The 25,206-nt window shown below is 38.4% G+C and overlaps 5 protein-coding genes across 14 annotated transcripts in view; 1 reads left to right on the top strand and 4 right to left on the bottom strand.

Moving 5' to 3' along the window:
* The window catches only part of LOC100117395 (calcitonin gene-related peptide type 1 receptor), a 167,856-nt gene that overhangs the window by 78,267 nt on the left and 64,383 nt on the right, over positions 1–25,206 (top strand). For all 7 annotated transcript variants that reach the window (XM_032598069.1, XM_031927682.2, XM_031927686.2 and 4 more), the window contains one exon: positions 18,766–18,876. In XM_032598069.1, coding sequence (XP_032453960.1) covers positions 18,766–18,876 — 111 coding nt within the window. The remainder of the gene's footprint in view (positions 1–18,765; positions 18,877–25,206) is intronic.
* On the bottom strand, positions 5,902–7,577 carry LOC116416964 (UDP-glucuronosyltransferase-like). Its single transcript, XM_031927687.2, has 4 exons — positions 7,065–7,577; positions 6,679–6,910; positions 6,382–6,607; positions 5,902–6,307 (listed from the first exon to the last, which is right to left on the bottom strand). The coding sequence occupies exons 1-4, from the start codon at positions 7,485–7,487 to the stop codon at positions 5,947–5,949; spliced, it is 1,242 nt and encodes a 413-aa protein (XP_031783547.1). The 5' UTR covers positions 7,488–7,577; the 3' UTR covers positions 5,902–5,946.
* On the bottom strand, positions 8,488–11,019 carry LOC100117477 (UDP-glucuronosyltransferase 2C1). Of its 2 annotated transcripts, XM_032598068.1 has the most exons (6): positions 10,882–11,003; positions 10,354–10,801; positions 9,773–10,192; positions 9,472–9,703; positions 9,160–9,385; positions 8,496–9,052 (listed from the first exon to the last, which is right to left on the bottom strand). In XM_032598068.1, exons 2-6 carry the CDS (start codon positions 10,759–10,761, stop codon positions 8,767–8,769), a joined length of 1,572 nt encoding a protein of 523 aa, XP_032453959.1. In that variant the 5' UTR covers positions 10,762–10,801; positions 10,882–11,003; the 3' UTR covers positions 8,496–8,766. The 2 variants fall into 2 exon arrangements, with proteins under 2 accessions (XP_016838956.1, XP_032453959.1); XM_016983467.3 differs by having other exon boundaries at positions 8,488–9,052; positions 10,354–11,019.
* Positions 11,428–14,826, bottom strand: LOC100117432 (UDP-glucuronosyltransferase 2C1-like). The gene is made up of 5 exons (XM_001601624.6): positions 13,095–14,826; positions 12,620–13,039; positions 12,325–12,553; positions 11,999–12,224; positions 11,428–11,918 (listed from the first exon to the last, which is right to left on the bottom strand). Exons 1-5 carry the CDS (start codon positions 13,488–13,490, stop codon positions 11,621–11,623), a joined length of 1,569 nt encoding a protein of 522 aa, XP_001601674.2. The 5' UTR covers positions 13,491–14,826; the 3' UTR covers positions 11,428–11,620.
* Positions 19,268–25,106, bottom strand: LOC100679744. Of its 3 annotated transcripts, none has more exons than XM_003424323.5 (2): positions 24,170–25,106; positions 19,268–23,508 (listed from the first exon to the last, which is right to left on the bottom strand). In XM_003424323.5, exon 2 carries the CDS (start codon positions 23,478–23,480, stop codon positions 19,887–19,889), a length of 3,594 nt encoding a protein of 1,197 aa, XP_003424371.1. In that variant the 5' UTR covers positions 23,481–23,508; positions 24,170–25,106; the 3' UTR covers positions 19,268–19,886. The 3 variants fall into 3 exon arrangements, with proteins under 3 accessions (XP_003424371.1, XP_003424372.1, XP_008204562.1); XM_003424324.5 differs by having other exon boundaries at positions 24,216–25,106; XM_008206340.3 differs by lacking the exon at positions 24,170–25,106 and adding an exon at positions 23,817–23,836.

The raw sequence follows: 25,206 nt of genomic DNA, 5'->3' as shown, positions 1-25,206 counted from the left end.
TTCCCGTACAGCCAGTCTCGGAGAAGAAAAAGGCGGGCTTTTCCAAAGTGACTGTTTTCCGTCGGTCGGATTCTACGGACAGAGCGGTTAGGCTCCTTTATATGCGCACCTCGGTTCCGCAGGCGATGGGATTAACTGTTGGGTATACGAGGATTACTAATAGCTCTCCCTGTGCGAAGCTGGATCCTCGCGGATGCGGATGAGAGATAATTGTTCTTTTTGGGTACAGAGAGGGTATTGCGGTCGCTTTAGGAATTTATATGCCGTTCGATATCGATACTGAAAAAATACGATTTTTTATTTTATTCTTTGCTCGTCGGAGACGTTGTTATTAGATTTCTTTTGCATGCTCAGTTATTATGCTGTCTAGGTCACAGTTTATAATTAACTTTTGGTTCTGCAGCGAATTAGATCGGTGTTTGCATTGGCTCTAATTAGATGACCAGCCGTCGCCAGAACTTCTTATTATAAACGTATTATCGTTAGTAAACACGATTGCCAAAATAACGACGTGGACAGCGCGAAGCACCGGAATTAGCTTTGCGCATTAGTCTGGATTTGACTTTGGAAATTACGACATAAAGTCTCACCGTTCCTCTATTCTAGTTTTCGTGTGCAATTATAGATTCAATTTCTTTTTTAAAATTAATTAGCCACAAGCACACATCTCGCGAGTATTATTCCGGAACCGTTTCCAGTAATTTCGTCTAGAAAGAGCAGATTAGCATTGGAAAACTGCGCAAAAATGCATCAGAGCTTGAAAAGCTCCACTTATACCTACAGCAGCAACAGTAGCAACAGTAATACTTTGCCACCAACTGTTCCCTTCGCGCTGCGGTTTTCCCATTCTCTCGAAGCGGTATCATATAAAAGAGAGGAGACGCTCGCAAGAATTTCCGCGCGCAATCTCAGAAGCCCCCCAAGTGCCCTGCGGCGAAATTGCTTTATCTGCAGCGCGCTCGTTATATTGTGTGTTTGCGTCTTGCAAAGAAAGGCCGCTTGCGCTTTGATGAACCTGCATAGCGAGACGAAGAAAGTCGTATACTATCAATTGAGCGTCGAGTAGATGGTTAATCGGGAGGCAGTGTTTTGATTGACTTGGGATATATATCGCAGCGAAGGAGGTGACGAATCGGAATTGAAATCGACCTAGAGTGCATAGTGTGGTATATTAATTTTACGAATTAGTTTGGGAACCGTAAGGCTTTCGGATCTTAATTAGATCTTCATTCGCCTAATTAACTCGGTATAGCAGTTAATTACGCGGGTCTTAAATAATACGTTACCTCGAATTCGTGCAAGTGATCATAAAGTTGGCGAAACTGTTTTGTAGGTATAAATTTCAACTGCGTTTCATTAAACTCTGTAAAGCTAGCTTATCTGGAATTCACTATAGGCAAAAAGGGACTTGACGAATGTGTCATCATTATCAGATGGTTTACTTGCATACGTTAGCCTGCATTGTTCTCTCTCCTACCCTGAAGGCTCATGTGCGAATAGGACTCGATGTTGTAATAGATTCAGGTGGCAATCGATAATTAGTGGGATTGTTATACGTATGGAACTTTATATATACGTAAGTCCTTATTCTTGCGAATAAGTAAACGTGTTACATTTAAACAAAAGGATTCTATAAAGAATTTTGACAGTATAATCATTACAGTATTTCAATTTACCTTCAAAACGGAAGCGTGTAATCTGCACTTTCTTCCTAAAACGTAATAAAGACACGAACTTAAGCAAGACAATAGAGCCGAAGTTGCGAGTATAATTGTCCGGACTTTTTGAAGAAAATACAGTGAATCGCGGAGGAAAAGTTAGCGCAGGTTTTTTCACAGCCAGAACTCGTTATCGCGACGCGTCGCTCCGCATCTAATTGCGTTTTATTTAAGAAAATTGCCACTCCAGTAGCACGCTTCGACAATTAGAGCAGCTGCTGGACTCACAAACTTGGCTCTTTAGCTACCGAATTTTTTCTTCCCACCACACTCACTTTTCAGCGCTTATCTTATCAACGGACAGGCTATTTGCATGCACCGTTTCAGAGAAAAACAATACAACCAACATAAATCTTGTAGACTGATTATTATCAGCAGAACATACTTCAACTCGATTCGTTTGTTCGCGTAATTAGTAAGTTAATTATAACGGAAGTAAACAAGGAAACAATATTTTTATGACCATATCCTTTTTGGCTCTGTTCATGAATGCCGAGCGAAATTTTGCCGCTATTTGCGCGGGATTTTCGCGATAAGGAGCTTTTTTCTGCGGGCGCGGGTTTTCTTTTCGCATTGTGGCTTACCGCAGGGCTCTTTCTTCCTTTCTAGTTATAACGCGAATGAAGGAGCGCGTGTACATCCCGCGGCTTTAACCTACTTCTTTGTTCCGCGTAGACGACTACTCTTTCTCTCACTCTCATCTTCTTCTTATTCCTTTCGTTTTGCTTTACAATCTTGGCGAGCTTAGTCACCTTATCATTTTCGTCTGTGTCCGCCTTTGGCGCGAGCGCGAGAGACGAAACGCCTGTTCCAAGCTAGTTTGCATACGCTGACTTTGATGTGGAGATTTATAGGGATATTCCGGATGAGACTAGCTTGCTGTAGATTTATATTTTCAATTTTTCCAGCGAATAGTTTTGTAATGATAAACGCGCTATAAATTTTTCACGAGTGTATCGTAAAATAAGTGGATATGGTGTAATAAAATTTAACTTTATTACGTGCGAGTTTTTATTTTAAAAGCTTGCTGCGTAATTAGTGATAAAGGTATGTAATGCTCTTTCTGGCGTTCTAAAAGTTCGCTTGTCTGCAACAAAGTAATTCTAGTTTCGTTTTAATGGCGTGTATTATTCCCAACAAAAGATTTATTTGGAAAAATCCTTAAATAATCAGCAGCCCCCACGAATATAAATATAGAGTAATCTCAATGAAATGAAGTCCTATACAAAACTGCAATCAACTATTACAATAATGTTATTCTTTCGTCTCGTCATATCCACCTAAAACAAACAAACTCGCACATTCCACGATGCAACTCTCGTACTCTTTATTAAAGATAAACCTACGCCTTCGCATAATTAAACGCAGCCGACCTGTATGTATTAGCTTATCGTCCACAGCCGCACATTATCGTGTGGATTACCGCGCGATCGCGCGTAACCTTCCACGAACTTTTCCGATGAGCAGCTTGAAATAATAGAGAACGTTGCGCAGAGGATCGATCATCGGAATCGCGAGCTATTGCGTGATTACTATGCGGCAGCGAGAGCGTCCCGGAAAAAATACGCCTGTTGTTCTTTCCCACGGGCTCGGCACTAATGAACTATTGATCAGTGATAGTCCGAGCTGTTGACTCGAATTTTTTTCCCGCCAGCTAGAGGATTTTTCTGGAAGTTTTCGTTGGGAGTTACTGCTTTTGTTACGTTGATTGCGAATTCTTTAGTGCGGAGTTTCCAGGTCGTTTGACGACTATTGGTTGCTTTTTTATTTTGTAAAATATAGAAAATATTTTCTCAGGGAGATTGTGTACGATGAAATCGGGTTTTTCAATGATACTTTTTCTAGCCGTAAAGTAGGTCGGCTGGGTTAGCATTAGCGTGCCCCTAATTTTTATTAAGGTCCAGATATACTATACTAAATATCGTAACAGTAGGAAATAAAACTCTTATCGTTTTTATCTACGTTCTCTTACCGTCGGGAAAATAGTTCTATTCCTCTTTATATTCTTTCCAGCAGAAAATTAATTCTTCTTTCTATTGCCCTTAAAGCTTCTACTTCCTATTCGAGCGCAATTAAAACAGTCGTGAAGCTAACGTTTCGTTTACAATAGTTGCATTTCTTCCTCCTGTTTATTTTTTTTATTTACATTTTACGAGCATTCTCTATTCACAATCTTTATATGCCCTGAATAAAAATAGTATTTAAAGGAAAAAGAAGTTTTTTTTTATTCCTGCGTTTCTTGGCAATATACGCAACAGACCGGCAGAAGATAATGAATTTTAAATGTGCCTCGAATAACTCTACTATCATTTGTTTTTCAATACAAAGAACATTTAAAAATCATAAAGTCAAACACTATTAACATGAAAATTCAGCGATGCTATTTTTCGTCCGTAGTTAATAAATAGCAAAGCAATAATATCTGCTGGGAAAAAACGCAATCTCCTCCTCTCCCGAATCGCCGAATGAGAAACCCTTTCAACCCCATAATTCCAGGCCGCAAAAAAGGCAACACGACTCCCCGGCATACGCAGTGGAGCTACTCTCCCCAACACAGACTACAACAGCGACGATCTTATCCCAGCCGAGTTGTGTGTTTCCTAGTCAAATTTACGATTTTTCGACGCTTTAGTGCCTGCCGGCTGCAGTACACGCGCGTGTTTTCCAATAGCAACCGCACCGCTCTAGCCAACTCAGACGAAAGCCAACAAGTCAACTTTGTAAATACACGCCTAGGAGAGAGCACCGGCAAAGCGGTCGCTGCTCCGCGCGCGAGGTATACACTGAAAAAAAACACAGCCATTTTAATTGAACTCGCACCAGTAATTCGTCATTGTACGAAGACTAGCCAAGATTACCGTAGAGTTCGGCAGTTTTAAAGAATCAGTTCGGTCGTTTTTGCTGGTGTCCCGCGTAAGCGACCAATTTTACGAGTCGCGACTCGCCAAAACTACCAGTGGCACACCGTTGTTCTTACTGAACAGTCGTTACGGTTGCAGAACGGTTAAAACTACCGGACTTTACAGCAGAAACGACTGTGTTTTTTTCAGTGTACGGATGTGGAGTGAGAAGATAGGTTGCGGAGATACAGGCGCAATATAGTGATCTCTTGGCATGCGTATGCTGATCAAATTTTATAAGGGATCTTACTTGTTTTTGAAAGATAAAGGAGATAATGGTTTTATATATTTTGAATAGTTTTATCATCGACGGCTAACGATAAGTTCTTCTGCTTCTACTTTCCCCTTGCCAGTGTGGCGAACAAACATGCTCTTAAGATCGCTATTCTTCAAGATACAAATTTCGAATTGTGAACAGTCATCCATTAAAAGTCAACCGTAAAGTACAGCTTTTGTTAGTACACACAACAAAAGCTACTCCTTAAGCGCAGAAGATCCAGCTATGCAGCACGCAAAACGCTTCAAAGGAATCACTCTTCGGCGTAGTTTTTCCATACCCACCCTCTATGCTCGAGCCTCTCCATAAGCTCGCATTCATTCGCGCACATTTACGACGAAGCCCATTCCACCACTATTATCAGCTATATATATATATACACATACACAGGGTTCCATTCGAGCGCACCATAAAGTTTCAGCGACCGGTATAAGGAAATGAAATCCTCCTGGCTCTTCCCGAGGGGGAAAATCGCAAATACTTGCCGGTTAATTGCGCCGACTCGGCTGGAGGATATAAAGCTCTTTCGCTGGCCGGTCGCTGGCAAATATTCCCTCGGCAAATTTACGCTATCAGTGCCGCGCGATTACAATGGCAACGGGAAAATACGACTTAGCCGTCGAGCTGGATTTAACGTCTGCTGCTCTGGCTGCTGCTTTGTTTCGTCGCTTCGAGTGCTTGCTGCTACCGCTGCAGTCTTTTGTTTTTGAGGCTAATGCTGCGCGCCCTATGCGTGTGCTGCAGCCCCTGCAGGAATGTGGGATTCAATAGGGTTTGGAAGGCTAGACTTTGTTTTTCTTTTGGTGAGCTTCCAGAAGCATATAAATGGTGAGATATTAAGACACTATTGTTTAGGTCGAATGGATTCACTGGATTTCCATGGTTTCTCTGGTTATGAAAAATATTAAGAGTTATCGTGGGATCTGATGCTAATACTACAATACAATATTTAATGTTTTTGTTTAAATTTATTTATTCTTTATAAGATATAAGATAATGTTTAGTAAAATATCACATTTTAGCGTATAAATTGACTAGAGATCACGGGACATCAATCAACTTTTTTACTAGTTGATTTTGATTTTGTACCGTTTAATTTCCCGTTGAAGGAAGCCGTCGTCCCATTCAAGTGTTTAGCTATCGATTGTTTTGATTTTCTTGATATTCTATAGCTCAACAATGTCGAGAACTTATATACAATAAAAATTCCTATGCCTAAGGCCAAAGCAATACACATAAAAATAAAAAAATAAACGTCCAAAAGTTCAGCTTGCCACCATCGCAAATTAACTGCTGGAGATCTCAAGGTGTTCGCACCATGCCGTATCACGTACTCGACCCAGTAAATCACTTCTTCCGATGGTTTCAGAGGGCGATCTCTGTACACAGCTGATAATTCTAGAGCCTTTTTCCTGAAACACAAGGAAAAAGAAGAATTTAATAACCAAATTTGATACAGCTAATATGTCCGCTGTTTTCATCCTACTTGTAAACTTGATTCGATAGAATCTCTTTAAAGGCGTATTCGTAACCTTCCTGCGATGCAGTATCATAATTTAATTTCAGAGCGAGATTTTTTTTCATCAACGTATCGCAGTTAAATATTTGTTCCGCGAACAAAGGTATGCATATCATAGGTACTGCATAGTAGATTGCTTCTTGAGTTCCAAGTCCTCCGCCATGAGTTACAAAACCCTTGATATTTGGGTGTTCTGAAAATTTATTCTTTTATCAAATGACATTAACTTAGTACTTCAATAATATTTATATGAAGGAAACTAACGCAAAATTTCTTGCTGTGGCAGCCAGGAATAGACAAACACGTTCTCCGGCAGATTTTTAGGCATGAGTTCGGGTCGCCATGCTCTCATAATAACAGGAATGGGAGATAGATTTCGGAAGGTCAGGTAAAACTTCTCAATAACTTCCGTTGAAAAAGTTTCGATCAATGTCATGGAGCCGAAAGAGAAGTAAACAAATCCGTCCTTGCTGCTGTCCAGTATTTTCCTCAAGTTCTGTGTGTAAATTTCCATTGACAGAAGTGCATTAGATTGATTGATAAAAGTTATCTTTGGTGCAAGCTTTGGGGGAGATACACGAATTTAACGCGAGGAGAGATTTGAATGAAATTTTTTAAAGCGATAAAATTATTTTTAATGTTTTTCTTACCTTATCCAATTTAGCCGTATCATTATTAATGTGAATACCTCCAATCTGGATAACCGCCGGTGTTTTTGGCATGATTCCATTGTAAGAATAATGAGAATTAGACATTATGAGAGCAGTTCTTCGCTCTAAAATGTGATAGTCTGGCATGTCTGATCCTAAATATTTCTTTATGAAATAATTTTGCTCGTCTGCTCGACCATAGTACGAGTGTATGGATCGATACGTTTCTACCACGTTATTTAATCTATCCCAAAAGTTCATCTCCTCTTTTTCAAATCCGTAAAGAGTATTCGGAGAAATAGCCAGATTTAGTGGATTACCCACGAATGTATTCATCCAGGAGTAGAGGTGAGTAGTTACTACAGCGACCACTGGTAGATTCAAAATATAACCAATTGCAGAGAAGCATTGATAACCACACATATACTATTAAATACAAATATATTTGAATGTATTTAAGAAATGAGCATACAACAATAACGAAGACTTTGAAATATTAGGAACTATAAACTCACATGCACTAGGAGGAGATCATAAGTCACATTTTTTCTTTGATTTTTTACTAACTCTTGTATTTCTGATGTTCCAAGATAGTCGCACATATTTCTCATTTTATCGTAAATCCAATCCGATCTGTTTTCCGTTGATGTTAAAGTCTTAAAATCCATGCTAGCATAAGTACCAGTTTTTGGAAGTGCTATAATATCCGTATAATTAGGAAATGGTTCCTTTAGTGGAAAATGACTTATCACGTCAACGTGATGTCCTTGTTTCGCAAGAACTTTCGCAACTTGCTCTAAAACACCCATATGACTTCTTCCATGAAAAGGAAAAATTGCTAAAATACGGGATCCATAACTTAACAATATTAGTTTTATAAACAAAACGAATAATAGCATTTTATTTAGAATCATGATTGCAAAGTGAAGCCTATACTGAATTATAACTAATAAGTCTAATTAAGATTTTCACGATAAACAATTTTGATATTATACTGTAACATTTTCTTTATTTGTAAATATAATTGTCTGCATTCGACAGTATACTTATTCATACTGCGTTTGCTGAATAAATTCAAAGTATTTATACTCCAATGTTTATCATTAAAGACATCGATTCCAAATACTATCGGACAATCGAATAAATATAAGATGCAAAAATGATATGTATATATTATCGCGTACGTGTATCTACGCCTGAGGTAAGCAACAGCGGAATTGCATCGCGAGTACCCCTGTGGATGCTACCTGATTCGCATCTTATCGCACAGTCGATGTAAGTCGGAGACTGACTGTCCAAGCGCAAAGCTGATTCACAAGTTCAGCTAGGCAAAAGTATTTATATAAAAGATTATTTAATCTCTCTATGCATAATTTAGAAACTAAAAATTTTACAAGGATCGAAATAAAAATGTCTCAACGTATATTTTTTTAAAAATTCATGTTTATTTTTTGTTGTATTAAAAATATAAAAACAATGAATGTTAATAAATATTTAATCATGAATTACGAAGTATCGTTTCCATAATAAATATACAGATATTTCTTTAAACATTTGTTTAATATAAAACTATTTTTATAGAAATTTCTAGAATTCATTTCTCTTCTCTACTAGCTATTTCAGATTTTCACATAAAAGCTTATTAATTCAAAGTTTACGGGAGCTCTAATACTGATAAAATAGTAACTGATATACATAATGTTCAACTTTCCTTTTTTTTCCTTGAGACGGTTTTGCTGTTTGTACAGCACACTAATCGTAATAAACATTTTAAAATAAATATTGCAATATACAAAGCAGTGAATAGTATAGCAAAGGTGACTGCATACACATCCAGGAGTGCTACTTGCCACCAAGTTAAATTTAAAACTGGAGATCTCATTGTGTCCTTTCCATTTCTTACAACGAATTCAATCCAAAAGGCAGCTGTATCCATAGCGCTCTGCGGACGATCGCGGAATAATCTCGATAATCTTTTTGTGTTCTCGCTACAATTACGTTATAATTATTATCAATCATTAAAATAATAATAATATCGTCATTCAACTTAATGCAAACTACAAAAAAATATATGACGTTGAAAAATTTGATTTACCTATATGTTGGATTATTCAATAATTCATTGACGGTATAATCAAATTCTTCTTGTTTAAGTTCCATTAGCTCAAGCATGAGAGCTATTTTTTTGCTGACGTAATTTCTAGTGTTAGTCCATTGATCGGCAACGATTGGCAAGCATAGCATTGGCTTGCCGTAATAGATTGATTCTTGAGTGCCAAGTAAGCCACCGTGTGTGATAAATAATTTAATGTTACGATGTTCTAAAATTTTGTAAAATCTTTAGAATATAAACTTGATTTTTATCTTCTTATGATTATACTTATACCATGGATTAAATATTACTTACGAAGCACTTTTTGTTGCGGTATCCAAGGCAAATGATAAACATTATTCGGTACTTTAACTGTCAATTTTTGTGGTTCAGCAATCCTTATTAAAACTCGTGTCGGCGCTACTCTTGCCAACGTTTTGAAGATTATTTCAACAGTTTCATTTGGCAGCGTTTCTACTTGCATCATTGAACCAAAAGTAAAAAGTATCACGCCATCCTTGCTTTCATCTAACCACTTCTTAAGTTTCTGAAATAAAATATATTTTTTGAAATAAAGTAAAACTATTTACACTTACTATATTATTATTGTACTCACTTCTTCAAGTTCAGGACCTTCATTCTGAATATGAAGGCCACCTATTTCGATTAAGTTTGTTGTCATCGGTTTGACGCCATTTATAGGGAAATACGTATTCATCAACACTAACGATACGTTTCGCTCAATTTCTCTGACGGATGGCACATCAGGACCAAAATATTTACGCAGCAATTGATCTTGATTTGTTGAGTAGTAAAAAAAACTAAACTTTAACATATTAAATACATAAGTATTATAAAATCTGGTCCAGAAACTATTGCCTTCTGGTACGGGAATGAGATTGTTCGGTGAGAATGCTACATTTTCCGGATTTCCAATCATGACGTGCATCCATGGATATAAGGACGTTGTGCTTACAAGAACAACTGGAATATTCCAGAGGTGTCCAAGAACAGCGTAACAATGATAACTGAACATCTAAAAGTTAAATTAAATTGCAAGTAATCAGAGGAGATATCAAAATACTCATAACTAAGTCATTCAGCACTTGATCACATTGAAGTAATGAAGTTTTTAATAAGTTCATCAAAGTAATAGAAGAAATTTAATAATTATAAAATGTAGCCTAACTGCTTTACATGAGTTATAATGACGTCGTAGGGTGGATCCTTTGGTGGATTTCGGGCTAATTTTAAAAATTCCGGATTTCCCATGTTTTCACAAATTCTATACCCAAAATCAGCTACTGAGCTTAAATCCCAACCGAATTTTCTTACTGTTGTAATATTCATTATAGGTATTATTTCAGAAAGTTGACCCGGTAAAGTTATTATCTGAGTATAGTTGGGATGTAGTTTTTCTTTTTCTGGAAAAATACTGATGAGATCAACCTGGTGCCCTTTGTCAGCGAGACCTTTTAGTAGTTGATTTATTATTATGAAGTGACTTCGAATTGGTACAGGGTAAATTCCCAAGATTCTGTATCCACTGCATATTTCCACCGATCCAATAGTTGCAAGAAATAAAAGTACGTTTGTGACCTTCATAGTCACTTAAGTAACTGTTGCGCGGTTTACAAACACTTCACTGCACCAAAGGCAAAGAATATGCTTATGTACTCATGAAAAAAGTTTGCCAATTGAATAAAGCTTATTTGAAATGCTTACTATTTCGTTTTTATAACACCTAATTATAATACTATATAATTGTTTAAAATAAGTAACTTGATTTTGATTACTATTGCTACGTGTAGAGAGTAGAGCGTTCGAACGTTAACTGAAAATAACAAGACGTTATCTTATAAACAGTATAGCCACCCAGGACGCCGCATGAGATGAAAATAGTAGAGTCATGCTTATTCAATACATTTATCCTCTTTGCTTTGCGGATTGGTATCGTTACTCGGCTTAAAATCGCAGATGATAAAAAAAATGTTTTTATGTTTTGTTTGTATAACTGCTCACTATCTTACATATTTAAATATCGATTTTTTTGCCAATTCATTGATGGTTACATGATCAATCAAAGAAACTGCTCTTTTAACGTCAGATAAGGCTAACGTGCGTGGTCCCCTCCCTCTTCTCTTCTGAGCGAGTTGTAGAAAAAGACCAGCATACACTTTAAACGCATTATGCACGTAAGCAAGGTAGCTACGCATGATCAGTAATATCAAATTACAAATTCATCGCATAAATATTACAAGCAATTTGAACTAAAACTTATAGATATTTTTTATTAAAAAAAAACTTTTTGCAGAATTTGTACAATGTTATAAATAACTTTTTCACGTTATAGTTATATAATTCTTAAAAAAGATTAGGAAATGTTATCTTGATTCGATAATAAAATATGCCTGTATAAATAATGATGCTGCTCATATCATGTGATTTGCTTTTTAATAGATCATTATCTCTTCTTTAATTTGGAAATATTGTTTTTTTTAGTTTTTTTGTTGTTTTTTAAGTTAAATAATCGAACAAAGATTTTAATGATTCCTATGAGGAAGTATAGAAACATTGAAATTCCAAGAACTGTGACTGCGTAAACATCTAACAAATATATTTGCCACCATGTAAAATCCATAGTTGCAGATCTCAACGAATTCTTTCCGTTTCGTATCACGTACTCTATCCAGTAATTCGCAGTATCTATAGTCTTTTGCGGACGGTCCCGGAATAATCGAGAATATTTTCTTATATTTTCCCTATAATTTAAAAAAAGTTAATTATTTCATTAACAGTATTCTACAAAATGCAGCAATGGCGCCATATTTATATGTTGTACCTATAGATAGGATTTGTTAATATTTCATTCAATGCCTCATCAATCTTTGTTTGCGTAACACTTGCTAAATCGACTTTAACCGCTATTTTTTTGCTAACATAATTGTTAGCGTTGCTCCACTGATCAAATGCAAAAGGCACACATAACATCGGAACTCCGTAATAAATTGATTCTTGTGTTCCTAGTAAACCAGCGTGCGTTATAAATACCTTCACATTTGGATGCTCTAAAAATTAGCAAGGCATTATTATCACATTGATTGTCTTACAGATAACTAAGTAGTTGAGCTAACAGCTATGAAAATTAAAAGGTCTTTTGTAACTTACGTAAAACTTTTTCCTGTGGTATCCAGGACATGATAAGAACGTTGTCTGGAACTTTAAAGGATAATTTTTCGGATTTGAGTCGCATTAAAACTTTCATTGGAGCAATTTTTGCCAATGATGTGAATATGATTTTCTTGATTTCTGCGGGAAATACATCTAATGTGTAAATAGAGCCAAGACTAAAGTAAACTATTCCTTTTTCGCTTTCATTCATCCATATTTTGAGTTTCTAAAAAAGCATAACAACGTAACAGAACGGTTTTTTTTTTAATTGTTGCATCCTGCTGATACTTACGTCAGAAAGTTCGGGACCATCATTTTGAATGTGGAGCCCACCAACTTCGATTAATCCCGCTGTCGTCGGCCTAATGCCATTGATGGGAAAGTAATTATTAATAAGAACCAGTGAAGCATTTCTTTCGAGTTCTCGTATAGTCGGTACCTCTGGACCAAAAAGCTTCTGAAGTAATTGGTTTTGCATCCTAGAGTAATACAAGTAATTAAACTTCATGTAATAAAACATGTAAGTATTGTATATTCGTGTCCAAAGGCCATTTCCTTCTGGAATAGGAGCGAAATTGTTTGAGATATACGCAGGATTTTCTGGAATTCCTATCATGTCATACATCCACGGGTAGAGAGACCCAGTACTAACAAGAACGACAGGTATATTCCACAGGTGTCCAAGGATCATATAGCAGTGAGAGTTGAGCATCTAGTTTTATATTTAATTAGTATACCATAACACAAAACAAATTATTATTAATTACCTGCACTATGATCACATCATAAGGTGGAGCTTTTGGTGGATTACGCGCAAGATTTAGAAATTCTGGATGCTCCATTTTTTGACATCGTAAGTAGCCCATCCACGACATCATACTGAAGTTATAGTGCAAATTTTTTATGTTCTCGTACCGACTGAAGATAGGATCCGCATTGTCCGGTAATTTCATGATTTGCATGTAATTCGGATGTGATTTTGGAAGGGTATTCACACTGATCAGGTCAACTTGGTGTCCTTTGTGAGCCAAACCCTTTAATAATTGATTTATCATCATGAAGTGACTCTGCTTCGGAAGTGGATACAGCGCCAGTATTCTATAGCCTTTGCATATTTCAGCGTTTCCCACAATAGCCAGTAGCAAAAGTATCTTGACGTCCATGTTTGACTTATTCTGCACTTCTTCGTAAATATTAAGAAAGGTCTCTTATTTCGTATTACGCATCTTAAATATAAACGAGATTGAATTGCTTCTGTCGATCGTCGTGAAATATGGACTCTGCGACCGACTTGATGCGCAGTAACTTTCTACAGTGTTAATATTAGCGCAAACGTTTCGTTTATCGGAGTTTAAAGATTAACTTTATCGTCGCTTATCCTGCTTGCTGAACACGCTGCCCTTTTTTATTTCAATTGTCTAGATCGACCGACAGTATCAAATTAAAAATAATTAAATAAAAACTTCCGACAGACTATGACATATTTTTGCACATTTTTTCATCGCTCGTCTTACAGTGTTTACTTTGTTAAAAAAACTTGTTAGCATAGTACCATATTTTTGCATCAACTTTGGAAAGATAAGAAAAATGAAACTTCTACGTAAAAATTCGAGTTACTGGCACAGAAAAAGTAATACGGCAAGAAACTATCCACCCAATAAACCGCAGCAGTCATTCGTAAAGACCACAAATCTCGCGAGCGTATCAAAGAAGCTCACCGCTGCCATCGGCAAAGGCATCTCCTCCGTATAAACGTTCCTGCCTCAAAGAGACTTCTTCCACATCTCAAGCAATAAACCGCGAGCATATATCGCGCGATTTATCGTCCGTGCCACTAGCCACGAGTCTCGAACTTCTCCGCCGCAAGCTCTTCTTCCGCTTCTGCCTGACGACGACGTTTGTCTCGACGCTGCTGGGCCACATCCTCTCGAACTTGGCTTGAACACATATACCTACAGGAAGACGCCAAGGCAAGCCTAATGAAATCCCGAACACGCAATTAGAGCTTCTGCGAGATGCGTTAGTCTGTCTCTCCTACTGCACAGAGGCTTCAGTGCGTTTGCCGTATGCGCACGTGTGTGCGAAACAATTGGCCCCGAAATTTCGGAGGTAGGGAGCACTTATCACCGGTGCAAAGCGCTAATGCCTTGTTGAAAAGTTATGGCGTTACGGATAATCGACAGCTGGAGCGTTGCTGCCACTGGTTCGTTCGTTCCAATTTGCAAATTACGAGCGCTCTAGTCTCGCGCTTGTGGAACGGCTATGCCAAACAATCGGAGATATGTGGGAGACGTATAGAGGACCAAAAATTTTTTGGTTTGAATATATCACGTGCGAATTGATGCGCAATTCTGCATGCGAAATCGACGATGTACCTTTACTGCTTGATGATGTTATCGGAACTTGCCCAGCTTCAAAGCGTATGGAGCTTTCACACTGAAGGGTGTGCGAACATCGGGAGAAAAATAAAAATGAATTTGAAGATTCTAAATAAAACTGATTTTACTCAAGATTGCATACAATTCATGTCGCCATAAAAGTAAATGTCAAAACGAATAATAATATAAAAAAAATTCTATAACGTAAACGTCGTAAAATCCATAAATCTCGGAAGTGGCGCATACACGCGTCGTTTCGCCGTTACGAACATGCGGTCTTGCATCGACGCCATCTGCGTTTTGCCGAAAAAAGCTCTCCAAAAAGCACGTTTCGACGGCAGTGTATATAGGTATACCGGTGCTTTCGCCAATTATCGTTTCGGACACGCCACATCGGCGATATTTCATCTGGTCGCTGCGCGCGCGAGAAATCCGAATAAATGGCGAGCTATTGGACGATCAATGCGTCATCGGATAATCGTTTCGCAGCCCGGCTGTACCGTTGATAAATCCGGGGAAAAATTGAGTCAAAAGTTTGGATTGAGGGAGGTTGACGACGGTTCGACGTAAATATTTGCCGAGGGCCTGGATGTTCGAGAGACAGTTAAAATTGAATATTCTATAACATTTTATTTTTGCGGAGTATTAATGTAAATTTTATACGCGAGACATAACATCGATGAATATTTAAATTAAATTACCCAGTTGAGCATTGCTTTTATTTGATTGAAGCGAAAATAATTGTATTTTATTACCTGTTCAATGCGTCAATATAATGAAATTTACGTTTCGAGTATTATGGTTACAAATTAAATTTGTTAAAAATAATTGAGTTTCATTAGATCGATGTATATGAATACATTCAAAAGAACTCTCTCGACAACAATCAAATTCTGAGAACATAAAAAAACTCTAATATCTACTAATACACTCTAATCGTAGTTCCCCGAAAATTTCTACTTCTAAACACCACACACAAAATTCCAGCGCCAAAATCAAATTATAAAACTAACCAAATCTTATAGTAGAGTGCTTCCCACAAAGCTATCAAATTCTCATCAACCTTTCACTTTTTGTGCATCCTCAATTAATTTTCCGCGTAATAACCAGATCCACGCGTCCTCGACGTTCTAGGCTATCGCAACCGATTCCTCAAAATTTCACGCGCGAGACCTCCCTACCTCCGTATAGCTATACTCTCTCTCTCCTCTCAGACAGCGCATCTTGGATAGGTCCGGCCAAAATGCACGGCCGAAACGCGATACACTATCCACAGAGAGAAAGCGCCTCAATTATATCCTTCTTACGCTAGCCGAGCGTCAAGTTTCCCGTAACCATTATCCCGATATCTCGTTAATGTTACGTTTGAGAGAGAGAGAGAGAGAGAGAGAGAGAGAGAGAGAGAGAGAGAGAGAGGCCTGAGTTTACGTCGGAATTCCCACAAAGGCGACGGTCCGTGTAATTTCGGCCCGCTTCCACTGCACCGAATTGCAGACTGCATCGACGACGCTGTATAACGATAAGTCTGTAAATAAACGAGGGGAAAACTTTGTGGCGAAATTCGTGAGGCGGAAGTTTTCGAGGCAACTAGCGCAGGATGAAAGTTGCTGGGCGGAAGGAGAGAGAGAGAGAGAGAGTTGATTACAGGTCTGCAAATTAAAGTCCGGCAAGGGCAGATGGGTGGGTGTTTTTGTATTTTTAGAAGCGAATGAGGCGTGACTGCATCTGACGGTGTCCATGTTTCGAGACCGCGCTGATATACACATGGAAGGTGGTGGGCCAAAGTACAAGTTGTTCAATTAACTCGCTGCGCATACATCCGTTCTAATTGAAACGAACCTTTGCTCAGAGTGGCAGAGATCTATATGGCTAACATTTGTTCTGTGTAATGTAAAGCAAAGAGTACGAGAGTTTTTATTTTTGAAGTAGCTGCATTAAGCTTTGTTATGCTTGATGCAATCTCAGCAATTCCTGCAGTACTCGAATCCCTTCGCAGAGCTGTAAATATTTATTTAGCGAGCGACGTTGATTTAAAACCGGGAGATAAACAGGTCGGTGTGCTAGACTCTTAATGAACGCTTAATCATTCATGCGTCTCCGTTGCTAAATTCGAGGAAACTTTTGTCTACGGGACGAGATTTAGCCGTCCGGTGATATTCGGATCAGTTCTTCATCAGTGCTGCTCAAAGTTTAACGCCGATGCAGGAATTTACCATATGCTGTAGCTTCGCGTAGTATAATTTCGCCGGCATTTTAAGATGTTCGTTCGAGCTATATTTGCGCTTAGGTGAGGGTAGGTTTGTTGAACTAATTATATACTCCCACTGACGTCAGACCTGTTTACCGTTATGTTTTGTTTTATTAATAGCCTCCAAGTATATAGAAGAAATTTTTCCTTACGCGCAGACTGCGGCGTTTCTTCTTTGCTTTATTCATTAATTTTTAGAATAGCGTCTGTATACGAGTAGCCTCTTTTGCAGCGAGAGCTCGTTACTTTTATTCGACATTTCTACTTTGAAAATTTAGTTACCAAAAGCGAATAGCAAAATTAATCACATCATAGCCTACTTGAAACACCCGCATATCTATTTTGCAAAATAAGCTTCTAAATTATATTAGTTGGATCACTAATCAAAGGCCCGAGATCCTCTCTGAAATTCACGCGCTTCAAGCTCTGATGATAGCTTTATCATGAGGAACTCATCCACCTAAACGCTGGTTTACGCACACACACACACACACACACACACACGACCAATTAACTCGTTAAAAGAGCCCGCGGGACGCAAAGCGGATCGACGAGAAGCGCATTCCAGTGGTTTTTTACCCTGATATTCCTCCGCAATTTTACGAACATATTATTTATGCAGCTCTGCGTTTGCAATTAATTCGTGAGCGAGGTATAGGATACTGCCGTTTACTACATTACTTTTTACGCATGGAATGTTGCTCACTCATTTGCGTGTGTACGCTTTTATTTGATTGGATCTGGAACGTTTAACGAATTTTTTTTCATGATTTACACGCTCGCGAATTTTACGAGTTACATTTGTGATTAAACGTTTAGCGAGTCGTTTCGCGTCTCGTTCGGTTTCATGTGAATTTTATTCATGGGTAATGAATTGAGTATGCTGCGGAGAAGCTTGATATAATTGAAAGTAGATGAAGGTAGTTTCACTTTATAAATACCCCTTGTCAACGCATCATAAATCTTAAAATAGATTTTCCACGCGTTTATCTGAGCGATCATAAACGGCTCTTACATCTTTGACATGCAAAGCCGAAGATAATCTTGATTGCTGAAAATGATGTGGAATTAATTAAATAAATAAGACTACAAATTAGAGCTAAGAGCTGTACTCAATTATGAAGTGAGATAAAAATATAATAATGTCATTGGTGTCCCCTGCACATAATTAACGGAAAATCGTCAAATAAGTCATCGAATTTCAATTGCATAAATTACTTGAATTTGGATACAATAAATCAATTACGACTCGGTCGTAATTTTTGGTTATCCCCGATCAAAAATGAGCTTGGAATTTCCCACCCTATTTACCTAGCCACTGAGCGCCTGGCGGAGAATAATGTCTTGAACGCACGGCAATTCGTCCGATAGCCCTCGCCGTGAAACGTTTCTCTTCGAAACAATGGAGCTGAACTTTCTGCGAAGATCGTTCGGAAAGTTCTGTCATCCGAGATCGCCATTGTCGTCGTCAAGCAGTCGTTATCCTTTCTCGTATCAACAAGTCATAAGTCGATAAGGCGATCATTCCAACGCCTAGAACTCACACTCGGACCGATGCGGAGCAATGTCGGTAGTTTTTCACTAAGGTTTCTTCTTTTCGCGTGCTCATCAATTGCTTGAACAAAATTTTCTTTCGGAAAATAGGACTATTTAAAATTGAATGTTATGATAATAATATAAAATTGTAGTATTTTCAAAGAAATTGTACAAATAGTTTAAATTAAATAGAACAATAGTTATAAACGCCTAGTAGTGATTTAATTTATTCATCAAACCGTGATTTAAATCATAATATCTTTTCATTTTTCACAGAGCCCTACTGCCCAGCAATATTCGATGGCTGGTCGTGCTGGCCGAACACGCCTGCGGGAACGACGGCCTACGCACCCTGCCCGGCTTTCATCACCGGATTCGACCCCACATGTGAGTACACTATTCGTTTTATGCACGGTGCTTTGCAAATTTTCATTCGCACGACCTCGCGTGCCTCTTTCTGCCTCTTAAATATTCATTGTTTATTAATACAAATAGTATTTATATTTCGGATTTTTGTAAACGAATCCCAATTTTTGCTTCCCGATACTCTGCTGTTTTCTATGGAAGATTCGATTGAGAATGTGACTGAGTTCAACAAAATATATTCAGACCAAAATTTTAAGAATTTAATGAGATTGTAGAGAATGCGAGAGTATAATGCACGGTCATGTACACCGTGAATGTAAACAAAAATAAATTTTGTAAGGCTTTATTCGCAAAGAATTTTGTATCATTTGGTGGATGGTAGGATTTTACATGGAAAGGTATTATATCAACATTTTTTGTAACTTGAATAGGCAGTATTTATTTAGTAAGTACATGCTTATCTGCAAAAATACAGACAAAAACTTGAGTTTTGGCGTTACAATACTAGTTTTTCACCAAAAAACGGAGGCTATAGGAAGATGATTCTAACAAGTAAAAACAAAAGTATTTGAAAAAAATATTATGGTTCGCGTCATTTATTTTTGCAATGAAAAAACAAATGATTTTTCTACTTAGCTAATATTTTTACATTACATCTTTAAAAAAATAATCAACGCATGCAGGAACATTTGTTTCCTCTTAGATTTTAATATTATCATATATGGCATTTATGAAACAAATGTACATCAACAATAAAATATGTGTAACTTGTACAAAATATTTGTCATAGTTGCATCGATTAGCGCGTATAGAAAATATACATGATGTCTGTTCAGAGTTATAAATCAAAAGTTCTATTACTATATTTCCTTGTATCTTGATATATATAATTAAATTTCATCGTCACGCAATTACAGGAAGTATCACATTTGTGTGCAATCATCGTAGATTTTAAATTAAAATAACTATCTATAAGCGTAAGTAGAAATATATCTTATGTTACTCGTAACGTATTTACAATTTTTGCTCCATTACAAAAGAGACTGAACAACTGGATTGTCTATTTCCGACAACTGCTGAAGTATCTTGCAGTGCTGATGATCGAACTCGCTAACGATCTTCTCGTTTATCAATTTTGCTGCTATTATGTACCCATGTACATTCTTACTTACGATCAAACCCTCCAAAAATGTTAATCTATTTCTGATGGTGGTCGAGTACTCGTAGAAGCTGAAGTTACAAACAAACTCGTTGATGAGCTCAACGATCTGCATGAAGTACTCCGGCGTATATTTCTCGACTAAGTAGCCTATGTTCTGACCAACCTGGATTCCGAACTCCTCGAACGAAGGCTCCACTTTCATATACTCGGTGCATAGATAAAGCATTATGTGCGACCAGGAATGCTGGTAAGGTGTGAAGATGGTCCAGAATACATTGGACAGGCTCTCGACCAGCTTCAAGCTGCCTTTGAATTTCTGCACTTGGTAAACGACGATCTGTATGACACTCTCGACGACGTTCGGCGTGAGCTTGCGCTGCTCCATATTTAGGCCGTAAAATCGCTTTGACTCTACGCTCAATAGCTGCGCCAGGTATCTCAGTCTGTTTTCGAAGTGAATGCTTGTTGGGTTCAGATAAACTTTGACTATGAACCGATTGGCATTGCTGAACTCCAAATGTGAGTTCTGAAGATAGATGTTTAGCACTTTGTTGTAAAACTCGTCGGACAGATGATCCTTGCACTCAGGCTTGAGATTGTCGAATAGCTGGTCCAAGAACTTAGCTGCGTCGTGGTTGGACATACCTTTTTCTACAAAGTCACGCAGTTTGCGCATGATCTGCTCCGCGTAAGCCGATGCGTACTCCACGGGAATGACCTTGGACCTCATAAGGTTGTAGAGAATGTCGTCCTCGCTGAAGATGACAAAGGACACATCCTCTATGCAGGAACTCATGAGCTTCCAGGTTTCATCGCTCGGTCTCTTGGCAAACAGCTTTCGGATTTTCTCAGCTAGTATCTCGCGAATAATCGGATGCTGTTCTTTGCGCCAAAACTCCGCGAAGAAATCCACCAAGTCGTTGCGCGCGGCCATCGCGTTCATCAGCCGTATCGCATGTCGCTTCATGAATAATCGTTCCGTCGACAGATTCCTCGATAGCACGATCATCTGATTGGACGAAGTACGATAAGACACGTATGACCAGAGCTTCAGGCCATCATTTATGTAGTTCTTGAAGGAGTACATGTAGTGCGCCTGCAAGTAATTCTCAACCAAATTTATAGGTATGGGTGTCGTCGTGTTTCTGATAGCCGCCGTAATGTGCAGAGCGTTTAGGTAACCGGTATTGCGGTCCTCGTCTGTCTCCTTAGGAAGATACATCTGCGCGATCTTGGAGAAGGTCACGCCATCGAACATGTGTCCCATGATGTTAAAATTGCGCTCCTCGATCGATCGCTTGGCGAACTTGATTGGCACATCTTGGTACCAACGCAGCGCTTTGAGAAAGAGCTTCACTCGTCTGCGCTTCTTTGAGGTGACCTCATTTTTACAGCACTCGTAGTACTGCTCCCAGTTGTCTTTGATCTCGCCGTAATTTCTCTTCAATGCGATTATGGCTTCGGTCAGGTATATTATCTTCTTTCTAGTTTCGGGCACAGGTTTGTCTTCTTCAAGAGGTAACTCATCACAAAAATTATCGATCGAAGAATCGTCTTCTTCGCCTGGAAACCATGTTTTGTACAATTCTGGTTCGTGTTTTTTCAGCTTCTCCTTAGTGTATATGATCCAGCTGATTTTTTCATTTTGTTCCTTCTTTAGAGTCTCTTCTACTATTTTTAATAAATGCGGATAGTCTTTGATTGAAAAACCTTGCATCGAATTATTTTTTTTCAGATGACGCTCGTTGAAACTATAAATGCCTTCGACGACGTTCTTCTTGTAGTCCATAGTCATCCAGTAACTATTCTTGAAGCACACGTCCAGGTACCTTCGCTCATACTGGGCTTCGTCCTCGAGCAACATCCACGACACACCAACTCGTCCCTCGAGGAACAACTTCACTATCAGTTCGATAATGTCGTCAACTGGAAGACCATGACTATCACAATAATGAACGTTCTTTTTGAGTATTTTGATAAGCACCCAATACTCTCTGGCCGTTTCTTTCTTCAGCTTGAGATGCTTTATAAGATTGAACATAATACTCCAGTACTCCTGCTCGAAAGTGTCCAAGTCGAACTCTTGGGTGATTCTGTCAAGCATGCCACAGATCACATCAGCTCTTTCGTTTCTGTACTTCTCGTTGACGAACCTTAATACGTCTAGCAGCGCTTCCATGTTCTCGTTCAGCTTGCATAAGTAGATCAACTGCGAGAATAGCCTCTTCCGCTTGAGAGGCTTCCAATGTTTGACGATCTGCATCTTCATTGCTGGTATAGCCTCTTCGACTGGTAGGTAGCACCACCAAGAAGAATCAGAGTCAGAAACCTCGACTTTATGTCGGACTTCAATGATTCGTCGAGCCAAGGCGTGGCGCTCTTCTTTAGGCAGCAGCAATAGAAACTTTGGCGTCATCTTCTCGACTTTTTCGTAGAGATCGAAACCGTACTTTTCCTTGACTTTGTCGCGCAGTAATGTAGCTTTCTTATCTTCTGGATAATAACCCAAGTAGTTTAGCATCTCGTCGATATTGAACATATCCCATCGGTTTTCCAAAATGTTGCCAAACATCGTTTCGAATTCATTTTCAGTTAGATTGTCACATATTAGTTTCAAAGGCATCAAGTCTATTATGTCTCTTGGTCTCTCTATCAGTAGATGCTTCGCATTTTTCAAAAACATCATGGTACGTCTGTTTCCTAGGCTAGCCGAAGTATGACATATCTCTTGCATGTTTACGAAAACCTCTGGATGCTTCGTCACAAGCAGCGGCATAAAACTCTCGTATTGATTGATGTCGATTACTCGGAACATAGTCCGACCGATTTCATCTCTCCTTTCGTAAGGATTCGTAAACTTGAGATAACGCAGAGCAATTTCAGGATACTTGCGATAAATTATTTTTAGTATTTTGTTCGACAAGACGATCTTGTGCTTCACGATCGCTTCATAAATAAAATCGCTCCTGCAGGCTGGTAAAAAATTGGTAGCCTCTTGTACACCATAAGTAGCGACGAAGCCATCGAAAAAATCTTCGGCTAGTTTCACCTGCTTATCTGCGAGGCCTACAGCCAGTTTCTTGACTATTTCACGACGCGTACTCATTGATACGTATGGTAGCAAATTTTTCGAGAAATACTCGTAGTTGGTGATTGTTTTATCGCTACCATCGTAAAACCACCTGGCCCTAAGAGCCTCTATTATCAGGTAGATGTCATCGGATTTGAGAGCTTCGATGATGAATTCATGGGACTTTATTTTGACTCCGACGAGAACTTTGATTAAAGGCACTATAGCTTTCGGTACATTCCCCGCGTTAGCCGCTGTCTCAAAATCGCATCCTCTTTGGATAGCCGCTATGACACAAGAGACTATGCGGCCAATCTCTTTGAATTTTTCTACGCGAGTTTCGCCGGCGATTTCTTGGATTGCATACAAATGGCTCGATGACAAGTGCTCCATTTTTGCAGACCAAGTGTGGATGATTAATCTGAAAAAAAAGTTTTTGTAAGTATTTTCGCAACGCTTAAAGCTTATGATTCAATTATTTTTGCTCAAGCGATGCATATAATAATTTGAAAAATAAAATTTTTTAAAATATAACACTTAAAATCTTAAGTTCACAAAATAATTTAAAGCATAAAAGTGTATATAATCAATCAAAAGCTAAGATTCATTTTAAAAAACTGATCATAATTAAATCACCTTGATTTTTTCAATAGTACCTACATGTAAATAATAATTGCATACAGTTAATACAGAAAATTAATATTAGTCTTGTTATCATAAATGACTCACATCATTCAATATGATTCTATATTATCTTACATAAACTTGTTGTATTAACATCTATGGAATTACATCACGTGTATAATACAGGATTTCGAACTAATCGATTTTTAGTACGCGCACTTATACGTTACACTACAATAATTTAAATTGTCATTATCACAACAAAGCTGTTTGCCAAAGCAACGTACAAGAAAACGTTCGAACGTATCATCACTGAATAAACTACCGACAAAATAAAAATTCGTTCTCTTCACCAATTACATAGGCATTCGTCGTTCTAAAACTCAAAATTAATAGAGAGGTATCAAAAATGTTCGTCAAAATAAAAAAATAAAACGTGCAAAACAAAATGACCTAACCTCAAAAAAAGACCCCAGTCGAGGTCCCAACAAAGCTGCTACGCACCTGGACTCAATTCGGAGCGGAGCAACGGCTCGCGTGTGTGCTGAAGGAAGAGATGCGCCGACTCCGAAACTCGCGGCTCCGCACACACAGCCACACACACGCACGCGGTTTCAAGGTCCCGAGCCGGCAGCTTTTGGTTACGTCACCCAGTGGTGCACCTCGTCTTTTTCTACTGAACTGAGGGATGTCTTCGGGAATTCTCGCACTGAGGCTTTTCACATCCTCGACGACATCATCGAGCACTACAGGATGAGACCGTCACTGTAGCCGCTGCTGTGTCTCGTGGCGGGCAGCTGCTGCTGGCGACGCGAGGCGACGGAATGCCGCGAGAGAAGCGGATCGAGTTGTGCGCGCAGGCGCGCTGCTGCTGCTTATCCGCGTACATAGCGGCTCCTCGTGTCTGGCGGTGTTCTCAGAGCAGGGCTGACGTCAGCGAATGCTTAGATGGTGCCCCAGTCTTTCGGCCGGCTGACGAACCGGGAAAGTACTCGGATTTTGCGAACCGATGAGTCAACGTGGAAGTGAATAGCTGTGTGTTTTTGCGTGTTTACAGTTTCATTCGCTTTTATTCTAAACAAAATCTGCAGCCTACTTTAAATATTTATTTTTAACGTGTATGCATTTCTATTTATCCAAAAATTCGTGCTGAATTTGTAAACATTTTTAGCTGCTCATAAGAATTCTGAAGAATAAAAAAAAATGTCTAAATTAATTATAATTAAATATTTTTATACTGATCGATTGGCACAAAATGTATAATGTAGTACATTGAAATACTAAGTATAATCTGCGTTATATTAAAAAAAAAGTAATTCAAACATGTATTGTAACGGAGCTATCGTAATACATGTCTGCTTCTACTGCTATGATACGAACGAAATGATTGGCTTGTATATACGAGTTTTTTAATCAGTTAATTATAATCGGGAAATAAAATAAAAGTCTATAATTATATTATATTTTGCTTAAAAGCTGTGATAATAATAAATAA

Source organism: Nasonia vitripennis, chromosome 3, assembly GCF_009193385.2.
Source record: "Nasonia vitripennis strain AsymCx chromosome 3, Nvit_psr_1.1, whole genome shotgun sequence".
NCBI classification, from domain to species: domain Eukaryota; kingdom Metazoa; phylum Arthropoda; class Insecta; order Hymenoptera; family Pteromalidae; genus Nasonia; species Nasonia vitripennis.
Note: the sequence above shows the minus strand (reverse complement) of the source record. Positions and strands in the feature narration are given on the sequence as shown.

Bases quoted from the DNA above. Each gene is read 5' to 3' on its own strand.
- LOC116416964 (XM_031927687.2), bottom strand. From the start codon at position 7,487: ATGTGTGGTTATCAATGCTTCTCTGCAATTGGTTATATTTTGAATCTA. The intron at 6,608-6,678 runs GTTAGTTTCCTT...ATAAATTTTCAG, and splicing joins GCCACAGCAAGAAATTTTGC to AACACCCAAATATCAAGGGT. The intron at 6,308-6,381 runs GTAGGATGAAAA...CTTGTGTTTCAG, and splicing joins CTATCGAATCAAGTTTACAA to GAAAAAGGCTCTAGAATTAT.
- LOC100117477 (XM_016983467.3), bottom strand. From the start codon at position 10,761: ATGAAGGTCACAAACGTACTTTTATTTCTTGCAACTATTGGATCGGTG. The intron at 9,704-9,772 runs GTGAGTACAATA...ATTTTATTTCAG, and splicing joins AAGGTCCTGAACTTGAAGAA to AAACTTAAGAAGTGGTTAGA. The intron at 9,053-9,159 runs GTAAATCAAATT...ACGTAATTGTAG, and splicing joins TTGAATAATCCAACATATAG to CGAGAACACAAAAAGATTAT.
- LOC100117432 (XM_001601624.6), bottom strand. From the start codon at position 13,490: ATGGACGTCAAGATACTTTTGCTACTGGCTATTGTGGGAAACGCTGAA. The intron at 12,554-12,619 runs GTAAGTATCAGC...ATGCTTTTTTAG, and splicing joins ATGGTCCCGAACTTTCTGAC to AAACTCAAAATATGGATGAA. The intron at 11,919-11,998 runs GTACAACATATA...TTTAAATTATAG, and splicing joins TTAACAAATCCTATCTATAG to GGAAAATATAAGAAAATATT.